Below are 16,219 nucleotides of genomic sequence, written 5' to 3'. Positions count from 1 at the left end.
TAGGCTGAGGTTTAGGGTCTGTTACATAAGATAGATAGGAGTACCGAGTATATTCTCAGATACACATGCACACACAGCCAATAAAAATATGCTGCATTTATTTAGGTATGCTGTAAGAGAAAAATCAACCTATAACTTACTTAGGTGAGGAATTGAAGACATGTGATATTTAGGATAATATCAGTATCTCCAATTTGGCTTGAATAGAAAGTAAGAGTAATAGTAAATGAGTTTTGGAGTTTAAATTGGGACCACACTATAGAAAGTCTTGTTTATGGGTCTAGCAGATTGGATATGTTGCTGAAAGCTTTGATATTTTCTGAGAACAAGTACTATAATAAGAGCTATATTTCAGTGCTATGTAGCTGGGATTTTAGTATGGATAGCAGGAGGTAGATATTAAAGAGGAAAAGAGCTCTAGAATGTCATTTCAATAGATTGAGGAAGAGGTTAGAAGGTGATTACAATAGATTCAATATGAGTTAATGAGGATCATAACTGTGGGGAGAAGAGTGAAATGAGTGACTGAGACATTATCAAAGTAGGCACAAAGGGATTAGTGGCTGTCACACGAGCAGGGAATCAATAGGGGGATAAGAATAGAAATAATGAAGAAGACTGTAAGACTGCAAACCTGGCTGATTATGAAGATTATGGTGCTTTTATAAAAAAGAAAAACAGAAAACATAGCGGGAGGAACTGGTTTACAGGGAAAGAATAATGAGCTCTTTTTTGAGCATATGGTATTTGAAGTTAAAGAAATGTCCAGAAGGCAGTAAACTCGTGGTGCTAGAATTTCATAGAATGATCAGTTGTTAGACGTGCATGGAATCAGTTACAGATGAGAGACAGTTCTGTGATTATAAATCCATACATGCATGCACACACATATATGTGTATATATGAGATGTGTGTGTAATATGTGCATGAGGGTAGGTGGGTGTGAGTGTGCACGTGCGTAGAAAGAAAGGAAAATTTTGTGGGAATGTTACTGTGCAGAGTGTACTGGGATGTGACATTAGGAGGCTATAAACCTCATTATTGGAAATAATGGTTAATTTATATAATTGGGGAAAACAGACTAGAGATGATAACTGTTTTCTAAAATCTTATGGGCTATTAGTTGGAAGAGAAATAGGATGACAATCTGGCAGAGACTGCAAGAGATTGTATTTTTAATAGAGAAACTTAAGATCCTGTAATTCAGATCCAATAACATCCAGTTGTTAAGGATGTTTTCTCTTATATAAATGCCATAATTTAGCATCTACCGAGGGTCAGACAGGAGACTAAATAGACTTGTATTAGTTTCCAATGGCTGCTATAATAAATTACCACACTTTTGGTAGCTTAAAACAACAGAAACTTATTGTCTTAGGGTTCTAGAGGTTTGAAGTCCGCGAAATCACTTTGACTGGGCAGAAATCAAGCTGTCGGCAGGGACGTTCCAGGGGATAATCCATTGCTTACCTCTCCCAGCTTCTGGTGGCTGCTGGTAGTCCTTGATTTCCAACCCAACAGTCTCCATCCCCTGACATCATGGTCGCACTGCTGCCTTTTTCTCTGTGTGTACCAGATGTCCTTCCAACCCCCTGTGCAAGAATACCTGTGGTTGACTTCAGGTCTCCAGATGAACTCACCATCTCACTATCCTTAATCACATCTGCAAAGACTTGCCCATACAAAGTGACATTTACAGATTCCAGATATTAGGAACAGATGTAGTTTCTGGGGCTGCTTTTCGACCTCCTGTAAGACTCTTCCTCACACATATCTTTACGTAGGGCGACTCTAGGAGGGAGGTACCCTATTTTTAATCCCTCTTAAGCAGAATGGGAAAATGAGCCTTGAAGACCCCCATAGCTACACATAGCTAGTAGGGATCAGAACTTCACTTCAAGCATAGTTTTGCCATTTCCAGAGGTAGAATTTTTTTTTAACTGTCGCACAACTTCACCTTAAACTGCTGTGAGCATCTGTGTTTTCGTTTTCCATGCACCGTACTGATTCTGCACTGAGCTGCTTCCATAATAGGCACACTTTTATGAATCTCAAAGTGAAAAGAGGTGGCACTCACATTAAGTAGTATGGCAGCTACAAAATGTTACATCTCGCTGACCATTGTTAGAAGTACTTGAAAGTACTTACTGGCAGGCAGGCACTCAAGATCTGAAGAGATCTGACAAATAAAAATCCCCTCAACTATGACTTTCCGCCAGCAATTGATACTGTTTCAGGAATCCAAGAGTATTACTCTCTCTCTCTCTCTCTTTTTTTCTTCCTTTTGCCTTGTCACAACCTCTTCTTCCCCTCTTGTCATCAAAAACATTTTTTCTCAAGCCTGAGACAGATTTTTCATATTTATAACAGCAACGATAATTTACAACCAGCATGGATTTATGTTCACATAAATTTGTTGTACACAGCACATCGTAAGTGTAGCCCCAGCCTGTATCTACAAAGCGCCTTTCTTTCCCCTCCCAGGGCCATCAGATGTGTTGTAGATTTAACCGCTCATTAATCCTTGCCAAGCACCATGCAGGTGTTATGATCCACAGTTTATGGATGTAGAACAAGCAAGAGTTGGCGTGTGTTCACAAATTTGAAAAAGAGATAAATTATCTGTCTTATATAGAATGTTGCTTGAAAAGGGAGGTCATTAGAAGGTGACCACTTAGGCATGTGGAAAAACACTCTATCAATATCAATAATAAGGAATGGTGGATTTGGTAGTGGGAACCCAGGATTACATAGTCTTAATTCCCAATTCCAAAATGAGCCTGGGCATCTTAATGGAATTTTGTAGGGTATTTTTTTTTTTTTTAGGGTGTGTTATTTACTTTCTTAAACACAAAAATGATCACTGTACCACAGAATCCTAGCTCCCATGAGTGAAATGCGGAGGTCAGTTTTAAATGTAGCCCTCAGACAAGGTGTCGGTAACCATTTCACATGTGATCAGTCTTCTAAAAGGACAAGTGGGCAAGTGATACCTTTCCTATTAGAAATATTTAGGTGTAACAACCCAATACAATCACATAGGTGATGTAGAATTCTTCTAAAGAGCAAAGAAAATGGGTTTTCTTCATTATTTATGGTTCTCAAATACTTTTTTTCTTTAGTAACTTAAAAGGAGTAGTATAGGAATCTTCCCAAAGGAACACTTAGAGTAACTAGAGAGACTGTGAGCCCCTTCTTATACCCCACTGCCAAAGGCTCATCTTCTTTTTTTTTTTTTTTCTTGCTTGTTTTTGTTACACCTTGTAAGCTTAATTATACTTGGGTTTATCTTTTTTTAGTTAAAAGAAGACAAAACAAAAAGATGTACTTTGGGAATAAAACTATTCCCTATGTGCTTAGACATTCTTTTGTAGGGAAGACTAATATCATTTAATTCAGTTCAACAATGAGTTACTGAATTGGTATAAGCCCCATCATGGGGATGCTGCTTCAAGAAATGCAAATTAAAATTTTGTACGTGTGTCTGTGTGTATGCCTTGTGGAAGTTAAAAGTCGTATAGAGATGACTATTATTTAAGACAAAAATAAGCTCCATACTTTGAGACAGATTCAAACAAACTGCTATGGGTCATTAAGGGAAGAGGGTCAAGATATTATAGCCAAATGTGAGAATGAAAGGTTTTATGCTGAAAACACCATTTGGCTTTGAAGAATGATGAGCATAGATGGAATACAGTCCATGGGGAGGGAAATCGGCATGGGTTAAGTAAGGCCTTTACCGAAAGCAACACGTATGTTTTGGTTGCCATGTGGGGAGCAGTACCGGATGGACTGGGATAATCACTTGAGTCACGCTAAGAACAATCCTCAGTGCCAAAATGTAGTATGCAAGCTTCATCCTGTGTGCAGAGGGAACTATTTAGAAGGCTTTTGTACAAGTGAGATACTTGATGGCATTAGACTTCAGGAATATTTATTTAGCTAATTTGCAAAGATAGTTTGAAGTGGGACTAAAAGGAATTCAGAGAACTGGTTAGGAGACACAGTAAGAGGTAACGAGAAACCTGTTAGAAGTAGTGGAAATGGAATAGAAACGAAGGGATTGATTTAGGAGCCACCATAGAAGTAGAATTAACAAGACCTGGAAATAATTGGAAATAAGAAATGAATCCATTGGGTAGCCAAATTTGACCTTGGATATCATCTACAGAAATAACTACTAGGAAGACACAGATGTATGGAATGCAAGGAAGGTGATAAGATTACTTTTGAAAACCTCCTCAAATATATGTTCAATTAAACATATATTTTCTCTCACATTTTTTCTTAATACCACATTACATTTGCTTATTTACTTAATTATTACTCACTTTATTTACATTTGGTTCAGTGACAAAACAAATCACTGAAGTGAACTGAGTGACACAAGGAAACAAAACATGGTCACCACCTTCATCGAAACCATCACCACTTTGAGGAAGCATAGGACAACAGATACGTGACTCTGGGACAAATATTTCTGTGGGGATGATGGGAGCTTTCTTACCTCTCTGTGGTCATCTTGGTGAATATTTAGCAACATAAAAGGTACTGAATATTCATTCAGTAATGATTGAGATAGTAAGTAGTAGATACTATAGATATTCATAGGAGTAAAGATCGTTTCATTTATTTGGTCGAGCAATTACTCTGATTAAGACTTCATGATAGGCTGGAAAGGCAGTTTCTACCTTCAAGGCATTTACGGTTTGAGACTGGGAAACGTACTATAAATAAATAAGTACAATCAAAAGTTAGCAGGTACAGGGTAGATCAAAAGAATGGACCAGTGACTAATCATGTCAGGATGTAGAAAGGAATACCACAGCATGTTTATCTTTCCAAATTACACCTCTTTTATTTTCTTTTTTATTCCTCTTCATTCATAAAAACATTAAGTAATGATGGTAGAGACTGTAGAAAACATAAAGAAATGAGTTTAATTTTTCTCATATAAAAGTTGAACTTTATTTATTCAAATAGCCTTTTACTCTAAGGTGAACTCACCTCCTGTATGGACTTCAAGTTTCAATGTAGTGTGAGAATTTAACTAATAAATTAAAAATAATGCCCATTCCTTAGTTCACTCCAATCACAATTTACTCCTGCTCCCTCCTTCCTGTCCTTTGCAAAAGTTAGTTACCTATGGATTACTGTCACCCTAAGCCTGACTTACTTGTGTGAGTGTGTGTGTGTGTATGTGTGTGTGTGTGTGTCTCCTTCTTGTAACTATCACTATGCCTGGTCCTTGATAGGTGCCCAACAAATGTTTAGCAAATCAAAATGGAGTTTTTTCCCTTTTGACTCAATACTAGCTTAATACCTAGAGACATGTGGTGCTAATATTTAAGATGGATTGGTTCATTCTGTTTAAGTAGCACATAACCATTCACAGACCATTGAATTTAGTACTATTAAAGGGTAATTTTCCTTCTGGGAATTGGGCCTGTTGCAGATATATTTTACATATTCAGTCTTTTTTATCATCACTAGGCAGGTAAAGAGATTAAAATAAAAGGTGTTTTCAAGTGTGCAGTTGTACACGTAAACTGCATTTGGAAATGGCTGTGTATTCCAAGAAAAATATGGAATTATTCAATGTGCTTACACCCAGAACTATCCAGAAGTCACCTGTCTTTTCTTAAAGATGAAAATATTAATGTTTAATTTCTGTACTACACTAGCCACCCAAATGACTTAGAAAAGCTATAACTTCCTCCATTTTGTATCAGTGTAATAAAGCTCAATGGAATTAATTGTAAGCCTGTTTTATCCAATTTTATACTTTTGGCCCATTGTGATACTTTCAATTTGTTTTATTGTGCTTAATGTAATGTTTTTACTATTGCCTCTAAGTCACACATCTTAACAACTTAAAAGAGAGCTTTTGTGTTTTATTTTTTCAAATAAGTTCCTTTTAGAATATGAAAATTTAATACTTCATAGCCTCTCAAACCTGTCATGGCAAATTGCTTTGACATACGTTCTCTCCTTTCTTAGTATAGCCCTGTGACTAGGTATTTCTGTTCTTATTTCATTTTTACTGAGTAAAACCTGAGGCCTCAAGGGCCTAAGAGACAGCTGGAAGCCATGTGTTTTCAGGTACCACGTGTAGAGCCAGAGTTAGAGGGGAAGGATTTGGGTCCCTCTGTTTGTTCTCTCAAAATTCAGATAAGCAAATCAGCCATACTACCGATGGCCAAATCACATAGGATATTTCTGCTGAGTAATAACATTTGACATTGTGAACATTTACACATGCCAAGCCCCACCTAAGTGTTTTATATGTGTTAGCTCTTTAAGCCTTACCACAATTTTGTGGAAACAGAGGCACAAAGAAAATCACCCAAGGAAAACACACCTAGTAAATTATTAAACTAGGATGTGAGCCCAGCCAGTCTGCACTGTGATGCCTTAAATGTTACTGTCTTTGCCTGTGTTTCCATGAAAGGAACAGATTTAATGAAACAAATATAAACTGTTAATGCCTTTTAAACTACACTACCTATCAGTAAACTTAGAGAAAGTTATCCTTGAACCATGTAATTCTGTGAAGTATTGTAGTGGAAATTGAATTTGTTTCCACATTCTAAGAGGTAACTTTTATTAGTGGTCACTTATTAATTTTTTATATATTTAATATCTGATTAGAATTTTACTGTGTGGAAAATCCCTTCCTATTCATTATATAATTTAGAATTACAGAACTTCATAATATAAATGAATTTATTGACAAATGAATTTTAATGACAAAGACCAAGTTTTAGAGAGGTTCCATGACGAACACAAAACACAAAGCACTTAACCAAGCTCAAAGCCAGATCTTCCAAGGTCATTCCCACACTGAAGAAAAATGTGAGCATAATAAATGAGGGGTGTGTGTGTGTGTGTGTGTGTGTGTGTGTGTGCATGTTGTGTACTGACTGTTCTTTAAAAAAAATAGTATTTGTAGAGGGGCATGACTTAATTGGCTGACTTGCATGTCTCCTAGGTAAGGCTGTCATTCCCCTGAAAGAGGATCAGCTCCTAGATGAAAATCCTATCTGTTTAATGGCAAATAGCCAAATGAAAAGATTCAATCGCCTAAATACTTTTGGGAAAGTTTCTAGGTATACGTATGTATTGGATATTTTAAAATAATTAACTCCTTTTAAAAGTCAAATAAGTAACAGTTTTGCTTATTCATTGATTTGTTGCTTGTTCTAATAATTACTGGTGAGCTTATTTATGTGATGGAAGAAAGCCCAGCTGGTAAGACACCAAATTACATTTTGTTTTCTTTTCTTAAACTCAGTCTGTCTGATGCTCTAATTTGGAAGGCAACATGCTTTTAAGAAGATAATTTGTATATTTATTCTATTACTAGTTGAAGAGACACAGAGAAGTTTCTGACACACATGCTTTTCCCATATATACAGGACTTGGACTTGGTGCTATTTAAATAATTTTTCATCATGTGCTTAGGACATTTCCTGTGGCTTTTGTTCATTGAATGGAATAATGTAAAATTAGAGTTTTAAATTATCCCTGGAAGCCTGCAATTAGCAGGCATTCTCAAGAAAACTAAGCAAATAGAGTAAATCATTACTTCCTATGCATTTTGTTCATTTTTCTTAAATTTCATGTCATAAAAAGCCCATAGATCATTTTATTATTGTATCTTAGCTCCAGTTTGAATCCACTAAGTTATCACTAATTATTTAAAATATGCTTAATCAAATTTCAGTAATAATATATAATATGTTATGCATTATCAAAAATTCTGACATTAATCAAAAGGAGACCATTTGTTCCTGCTGGTGATTTATACAGAAAACCATCATAATATTCTGTATATTCAAAAGGGTGGACAAGATAAAGTTAAACCTTTTCCTTTAAGTCATAATAGAAATACCTGAGCCAAACTTACCTAAAGATAATTTATGGTATAGAAGAAGTGAAAAATATAAGTGTGTATTTGCTGTTTCTGGTTAATAATTGGATCTCTTCTAAGTTCTTAAAAAAGAAGTTCTTAAGATCATAATAAATACATTTTCCCACATTCTTTTTTTCAGAATTTAAAGTCTGTAGTGAGAGATATTCTAAAATGTTCATGCATTTTAAAAACTCAGTGTTATAAAATAGCCTGTGAGCTTCACCAGAGGCCTTACTGTGAGCCTCCTCTAGATCCTAACACAGTGCCTGGCTCATAGTGATACTCCATTCCACTCCACTGGCTAAACTGCTTAGTGCTTCCTTCACAGAAGTCTTCCTGGGTGTTCTGTCCTATACTCCAAGAGCAATTCATTTCTGACGTATATACACTGCATTCTATTGTACTGTGGAGTTTTTGCATTCATCTGTGTATATATGGGGAGGACTGGGAGGAAGCTTATTTCCATGAAGAAATTGTAATGCCATTGGGCATAATAATCATATGTAATTTAGTTAGCTAACACATGAATTTTATATAAGTCCCCAGCATATGTCATTAAGCATCTTTCTCCCAGTGAATAAAAACAGAAGGAAATATTTGCTCTGGTGGTACCTAATACCCTTTTTCCATGCTGTTTTTCCATTCTGATGTTACTTTTCTGCCTTGGTATCTCTATCAAATGCTCTATTCCCCAGCCTATTAACAGAAAAATGATTTCTCATCACTCAATTATCCTTAGATATAAATTGGTTTTCCAGGTATTTGAAGTTAATCTTTTAGTCATTATTGGGAATGAAAATCACATACTCTTCTGTCAAAATTTCTGGTTAAAGTAATGCAGGAGACAGACATAAAAGGTAAAAAACATTTATTTATAACCTATTTTGGAGTAGGCCAGTGAGCCTCATGCTAGCGTGAGGTCACACTCACCCATAAAGATAATTAGATAAATAGATGCTACACCTCCTCCACCACCCTGAGCTCCACATAAACACATACATGCAAACTCTTGAGCAAACTTAAAATCTTCAGAGATGTCCCTAAACATCTGCACATTAGAAAAAGAAATCATAATGATGCATTCTGATTGTTGAGATTTATTTTATTAGACCCTTTTATATGGTATTTCATTTTATCTCAACCTATGGGGAAAGTACTATTACCCCACTTTACAGATGAGAAAATTGAGGCTTAGAGGAACTATGTACCTTGCTCAAGGCCACTAGACTATTTGCCAGAGAGCTAGAATTTTATTCCAGATCACTAGGAATTTAAACCCATTTCCATTTCAATATCATTACCACTAAAATCTGATGCCACTGAAACACTGATCCTACAATAATGCTGGAGAAGTTGGCTAATGCCAGTGTGGGTCTATTAGTCAGGATGCCAGAAGAAAGAGAAGGCGTATCCAGTTGGGTAATTTGAGAAAAGTTAAATATTGACAGTTTACAACAGAGTGGCAGTACCCTCATGCCAATTACAGTGGACATGGTGAATGCTGTAGGCCTGAAGATGTGAACCTCTGTTTAATAGACTATGGAAAGAGAGGTTCCAGAAAGAGGGAGGGAGGGGGAGAGAGGACAGAGCTGCCAGACAGGGCTATGCCTCTTGGTCCAGGAATACAGTGAGATCCTGAAATCCTGATGGTGGGATGAGATGAGGGCATGGTCTTGCTAATCTTTATCATTGGCTGAATTCAGCTGAAAGACAGAAGGCAAGGGAGGCTGAGGACATAGTTGTGCCCATCAGCCACTAAGGAGAAAGGAATGTTGAGAATGGATTTGGGTTAGTAAGCAAGGAGTGTTAATAAGTACATCTTCTCTGCCCCCATCCCTCAGACCCACCCCCATTCTCTATTACCATAAGTGAAAATGGCAGAGACTTAAAAAAAAAAAATAGCTCCTTAAACCATGGTTGTGATGTTTTTGAAATGTATTGGTGTGCTTTCAGCATTTCTTAGAGTTTACTGTATTGTGAACAAGAGAAGTATGAAGTATTAGTTAAGACCTTCCCTCAAACATATTCTTTAAAGTTTTGAGGATTTCTTTTTATTTGTTTGTTTTTGGTTATGTCAATTCAGATACAGTTTACATAACAAAAGGCACCCATTTTAGTTACACAATTCTATCACTTTTCACAAATGTATACTGTCCTATAGCTAACACTACAGTCAAGATATAGAATATTTCCATCATTCCCAAAAGTTCCAAAGCATTTTTTAATCCTTAATCCCACCCAAGTCAAATTTCACCCTCTTAAATGTTTGGTATCCTCTTTTGCTTCTTCTGATTGTAAATAGGAAAATTGGTAATATTGCCCAATAGAATGTTGCAGATAGTAGATGCTTTTATGGCAAGTACTTTTTTTTATAAAAGTTGATTTGTGTCCCTACTTTTCTGAGTAGTATAAAGTATTTTTTACTATATATTAGACTGATTTACTATATATTACTATACTTATTTACTACATTTATTATTTATATTATAGATTATATTATTTAACAAGATATGTAATTATATTTTATATATATTATATACACTTGTATTTTATAATTTTATATATAATTATATATTATATAATATGTAGATTCACAATCTTGGCTACCAATTGAAATCACCTAGTTCTATTAAATGACCCAATGACCTGATAGCATCTTATTATAGTGGGATGTTTAGGGTTAAGACCAAGGCATCAATAATCTAAGCCTTCCAGATAATTCCATATGTGGTCAAACTTGAGACCCTATAGATCAGACCAGTTGTTCTCAACTCTGGCTACACAATAGAATCTTTTGGGCAATTGCTTAAAAATGCCTTTCCCCACTCCCCATTCTGATTTATATGACCTGTTTATAGAAGTTGACTACAGGAAAAAAAATAAGATTTGAATAACATATTTCTCAATAGTTGGGCTTTAGTTAATCAAGGTTTTATTATAGTTATGTGTATCTGGTAGCATTCAGTAAATGTTAAATGGAGGTCCTAATCCCAAAGCAGAGTCAAGAAGAATAAAATATGCTCCCTCTTGGAAGTAAACTGTTTGTGTATTTGAAATAATTATCTTGGCAAACTATCACTTTCTGAAAATTGTCCTCCTAGATAATTTACCTCAAATGGTAAACCTTGTATTTTTAAGAAAATACTATATTTCAACTTTATTTTTTCATCGTACTATTAGGCACATATATATATCTTGCCTCACTTTCATAATTCTCTTCAAGGAAATAGACAGAAAACAAGATTAAAAGACTGAGGATAAGATTTAAACCAATCTCCCACTTGGAAACATAAATGAGGCTATTGCACCTCTGAACCTGAAGAGTACTACTATGTAAAATAGAGCAATGGTACTTTCTGCTTTTACAATGTAAATATATACACAAAGGACTCCTGGACCAATAAGTAGAACAAAAATGAGCTAAATGTCTCATGAAACAGTTATGGGACTAACAAAATATGTACATCTAATATCTTTTTAGATTACAGGAACTAGTAACTAAAATAACAAAAATCTTCTTTTCAGCATAAAGTTATTGATGATTTATTATGGCAGAAATGCTCATTAACAAAGCCCCTAAACTTGATTCTATAAATAATTAATCAGCATCACGCATGTTTCAATGTGCATTAATAAAGCTAGGTGTCGTATTTAATCCCTCAAATATAAACTAATGCAACAGTGATTTTTTGAAGATAAATGTTCTTGGCTTAAAATTTTAAAAATATAAAGCTTATTTAATGTGACCTTCCCACTACTCATTTAATTATTCTACTTGTTTTTTTTTTCTTTTCTTTTCTTTTTAGGACCGCCTCAGAAAATAGTGTCACCTAAACAAGAACATGAAGATAGGAAACATGACAAAGTCACAGATAAAGGAAGTGAAAGTGGCACTTCCTGCAATGAGCTCTCGACTTCCAGCTGTGACAGCCATTCAGAGGCCAGCACTCCCCAGGACAACCCACCCAGTGCCCAGCAGGCAACAGCTCACCAACCCAACACCTTAACATTGGATCGCCCTTCCAAAAAGGCACCTGTGCAATGGATGCCCCCACCAGACAAACGCCGAAACAGTGAACTCTTTCAGACACTCATCAGCAAGTCCCGGGAAACGAATCTATCCAAAAAGAAAGTCTGTGAGAAGCTAAGTGTGGAAGAAGAAATGAAAAAGTGTATTCAGGATTTTAAAAAAATCCACATTCCAGATTATTTTCCAGAGCGCAAACGCCAGTGGCAGTCTGAACTGTTGCAGAAATACGGCTTATAGTAATTGCCACATTCCTGCCGTGTTTCAGTGACATTCGATGTTTACTACAGTGTTGCCGCCTGACTATATCCTAACAATGGTCAGTGTGATTCTTGCTGCTCTTCCTTTTTGTGAACAGTGGACGTGGGACAGTCTTTTCTTTCATTCTTTTTTGTTGTTGTTGTTTTTAGAAATATGATTTTGAAAAAAGAATAAAAAACAAATGTTGATTCAAAATGGCATATCTGATTCAACCCATTTTGCAAGAATGAAAGTAAAATGTGCATGATCAAGAAGCTTTGAATCTTGATTTTTTTGAACTGTGGTCAACTGGATATGTTTGTTATTTTGTAACTCGCCAAAAACAAATCATCTTACCGCTCCAACGAAAATGACAATATGGGTGAAGCAACATCAAGTAAAATGTTCGATGATGGTTTGGGGGACCCAAATCCAAAACTGTTTAAATGTTAATGCAATAAAACAAGTTATTATTTTTGCATGAACACAATGTAACAAATAAATCACAAGACGTAGGGAAGATCTGTTTGTTGCTTGGAAAGAAAAAATTACAAAAAAAGTAAGAAAAAAAAAGTGTTTCAGGCGAAGCCTGTAAATGTAAACTGTCTAGGAGATTGATTTTATTTGTTCTGGATCTGTGATATTTTTGTGTATGTGTATGGTGTTCTGTATGTTAAGATGGTGTAAATATGCCTTATGCTGTTGTGTTATGGCACTGACATTCATCTATTAATGCTAGTCATGATTATTTCTGTGAAATGAGTCCTTACATCAGGCTGTGAAAATTGGTCTAATGATGCTCTGAAAGATCCTATTATCGTGTTAATCAAAATAATTGAGGGAAATGGTAAAAAGCTTTATGTATTTATTAAAAAAAGGAAAATATATTAGAATTCCTCGATTTCTGTTGACTCTTCTTTGAAAATACTCAATTATCACGTTGTCCTCCATGTTCCTTTAAAATCCCAAGCTGGAGAATGATACGTTCAACTGTAATGTTGACAAGTTAGAATTTCGACATAATTCAAAATGGATATAGAGTCCAATCCTGATAGCCCTGGGATTGATTAATAAACCCTTAACCCACAAGAGAAAAAGACTTCAGCTGAGAATGCACTAAACTTCTAGTTTGGCTGACAACCAGATTGAAAGCTTCTCTAAAAACAATTGGGAAGTTACCTCCTACAAATTAAGAGACAAAAACGTCAATAGCAAGTGGAAAGTTTAGCCTGAATGACAAAAGATTTCTTCCTGATTGTGTGTATGGAAATGAGCTTTCTTACCACAGGCTTTAGTTTTTGCCTCACCATCTCTACAGAAAGAAATACATAATATGAAATTTCACTAAGAAAGAGGCTGAGAGAGAAGGTAAAAATATCTTCAAGAATTGTAGAAGTCCACCTCTGTGGTGGGTTAAAACAAAAGTTGAGCAGCACTTGTATCATTTCTTTAATATTACAAGGAGATAAGCATTATTAACTCAAAAACGTTTTAATCTACATACATTTTTAGGTATTCTTAGATGTCTCAATCTACTATTATATAAAATACAGTGGACTATTAAAGAAAACACAGATATGTGATTGATTGAGCTTGAATGAACTATTAGGCCTTTGAGAAAGAGCTACTCTCAAATTCTGCATTTCTTTTTGGGAAGGTTGGGAGTCTTCTAAGGCCTGATGTGGCTGTAACATGATGGTTAAATGAAAAAAGTTGGTGGTTGGATTGTCACAGATCAAATCCCACCTCTACCACTTACAACCTGTGTGATTTTAGGGATAATGGGGATGATATTAATATAAAGAAGACTTAAATGATGTAATTGAAGAAAAGCATCACTAGCACTCTTGGAGACAGAGGGAAAAGGGGAAGTGGTGGTCTTACTAGAATCCAGGAACCAAGGCTAACAGATGGAGAACTTGGAATACGGATGAACAAGTTGTCCAGTAAGAACTCTAGCCACGAAAGAGTCACGATCACTTCCACAGATGCCTCCCAAAACAAAAAAGAAGGGGAGGGGGGTGCATGATCTTAGCTTCCCAATATCCCAGCAGATGTTCTCCATTGTTCTAATATGAATGGAAACCAGTTGGCAAAGGAGCCTTGGAAATATAATTTATAGAGGTGATCCCCTTGCGATACAAAGCCCAGCAAGTGAAGGACAGCGAATAGATCTGAAAAACACTTTATACTGGTCTGTTTTTTTCCCAACATAGAACTTCAAACAGAATTACAATGGAAAGAATTTAGTAAATGTGGACTATTTCATCTATCCTTAGGAAATAAGAACCCATTTCAGTAATAGTCCATTGAACAATTACCATACACCAAGTATTTGGCTCAAAGGTTAACGACACATTCAGAATTATGAATTACCAGCTATTGCTCTTGGGAAGAAACTTATGGTCTGATTCTTCCAAACCATTATGCTTTCACCAGAGGCTAGAATCTGGCTAGCCACATTTGGGTTTACAAGGGTATCAAGGAAAGTAGCTAGAACGGAGATTCTTCCCTAAACAAAAGGAGACTCCAGATTTAAAGATGAGTTAGGCTAAAACTGATGTATAAATCTTCTTTTCCAAAGAACCAGGAGATAAAATCTGGAGGATCACCAAAAGCCAAAAGTGCTCAAAGCTGACACTGAAGTTGAGTACTTATGGAGAGTAAATGTATTTTGGGGTTCACATATATACTTTTTGAGTATTTACGGAGTCCATGTGGTTTACCTTTGTTTGCTACAGTAGACACTCAACTTGTGATCTGATGTCTTATTGTTATTGTAAATGGAAACATATTGAGTACTAAAATCAGAACAAGAAGTAAAAGTTAATTCTGAGATATTCAAGTTTGAAGTGGACTAGACCTATTTTTCCCAATTTCTCCCACTAAATATAACAAAAAACACTAGATATATATAAACACACTTAAGAGACTCTGAAAGACTGAGAGAAGAAGGAAAGGTAGGTAGGGATATTGGGACACAAAGAACAACATGATGATGAGTTTCCTGGGTTTTCTTTTGACCTCATATACCCCAATCTTGGAGCTGAAGAAGTACCCAGGAACCCAGAAAGAGTATCGGGTGCAGACAAACACACACACACACACACACACATGCACACACGCACACAGTCCTGCTCTCTCTCTAGCCACCGGGCCAAGAAAGGACAGCCTAGGAACTTAGCAAAACAGAAAAATTTTAGACAGTAACTGCTATGCCGTTTAAGTTTGCAGGGAAATGGACACAACGGCATTACATAGTAATTTTAAGTTTCCCACTTTTTAAATAAATATTTATTTATTTATTTGAGAGAGACAGAGAAAGCAGGGGAAAGGGAAAGGGGAGAGGGAGTGAGAAAATCTCAAGCAGACTCCCCACTGAGCATGGAGCCCAGGGACCATGACATCATGACCTAAGCTGAAATCAGGAGTCAGATGCTTACCCAACTGAGCCACCCAGGCACCCCAAGCTTGCCACTTTTTTAAAGACTTTCTTGGAGTGGTTTAAGTTCACAGAAAACCCAAGAGGAAGATACAGAGATTGCCTAGGTACCCCTTGTTCCATCCATTCCTAGCCTCCTCCACTATCAACATCCAGCACCAAAGAGGTACATTTGCTACAATCGATGGACCCACATTGACGTATCTGATCTTTTTACTGTCTACAAGGGTTTGCCTTTTCCATAATGTTACATAGTCAGAATTATCTAGTATATTGACTTTTCAGAATAGCTTCTTTAAGTTAGTAAAATACATTCAAGTTTCCTCCATGTATTTTTGCGGCTGAATAGCTCATTTTCTTTGAGCATCCTTCCCTTGTTTGGATGTCTCACAGTTTGTCCATTCACCTTACTGAATGACAACATGGTCACTTCCAAATTACGGCAGCTACAAATGAGCTGCTGGAAACATTCATGTACAGGTTTTTGTGGGGACGTAAGTTTTCAACTCCTTTGGGTGGATAAATGCCAAGGAATGTGATTGCCCGATTACATGGTAAGATTATATTTGGTTTCAGAAGGATGCATCAGATGCTT

The 16,219-nt window shown here is 36.1% G+C and overlaps 1 protein-coding gene across 1 annotated transcript in view; it reads left to right on the top strand.

Annotated features, from left to right (window-relative positions):
* Window positions 1–13,311, top strand: part of KCTD8 (potassium channel tetramerization domain containing 8) — a 251,712-nt gene extending 238,401 nt beyond the window's left edge. The window contains exon 2 of the mRNA XM_032334203.1: window positions 11,722–13,311. Within this exon, the coding sequence (XP_032190094.1) occupies window positions 11,722–12,182 (461 nt within the window). The 3' untranslated portion in view covers window positions 12,183–13,311. The remainder of the gene's footprint in view (window positions 1–11,721) is intronic.
* Window positions 13,312–16,219: the final 2,908 nt, after the last annotated feature.

The sequence above is a fragment of the Mustela erminea genome, chromosome 2, assembly GCF_009829155.1.
Source record: "Mustela erminea isolate mMusErm1 chromosome 2, mMusErm1.Pri, whole genome shotgun sequence".
Classification (NCBI taxonomy): domain Eukaryota; kingdom Metazoa; phylum Chordata; class Mammalia; order Carnivora; family Mustelidae; genus Mustela; species Mustela erminea.
The sequence above is the reverse complement of the archived record's forward strand: the minus strand, read 5'-3'. Positions and strand labels throughout refer to the sequence as shown.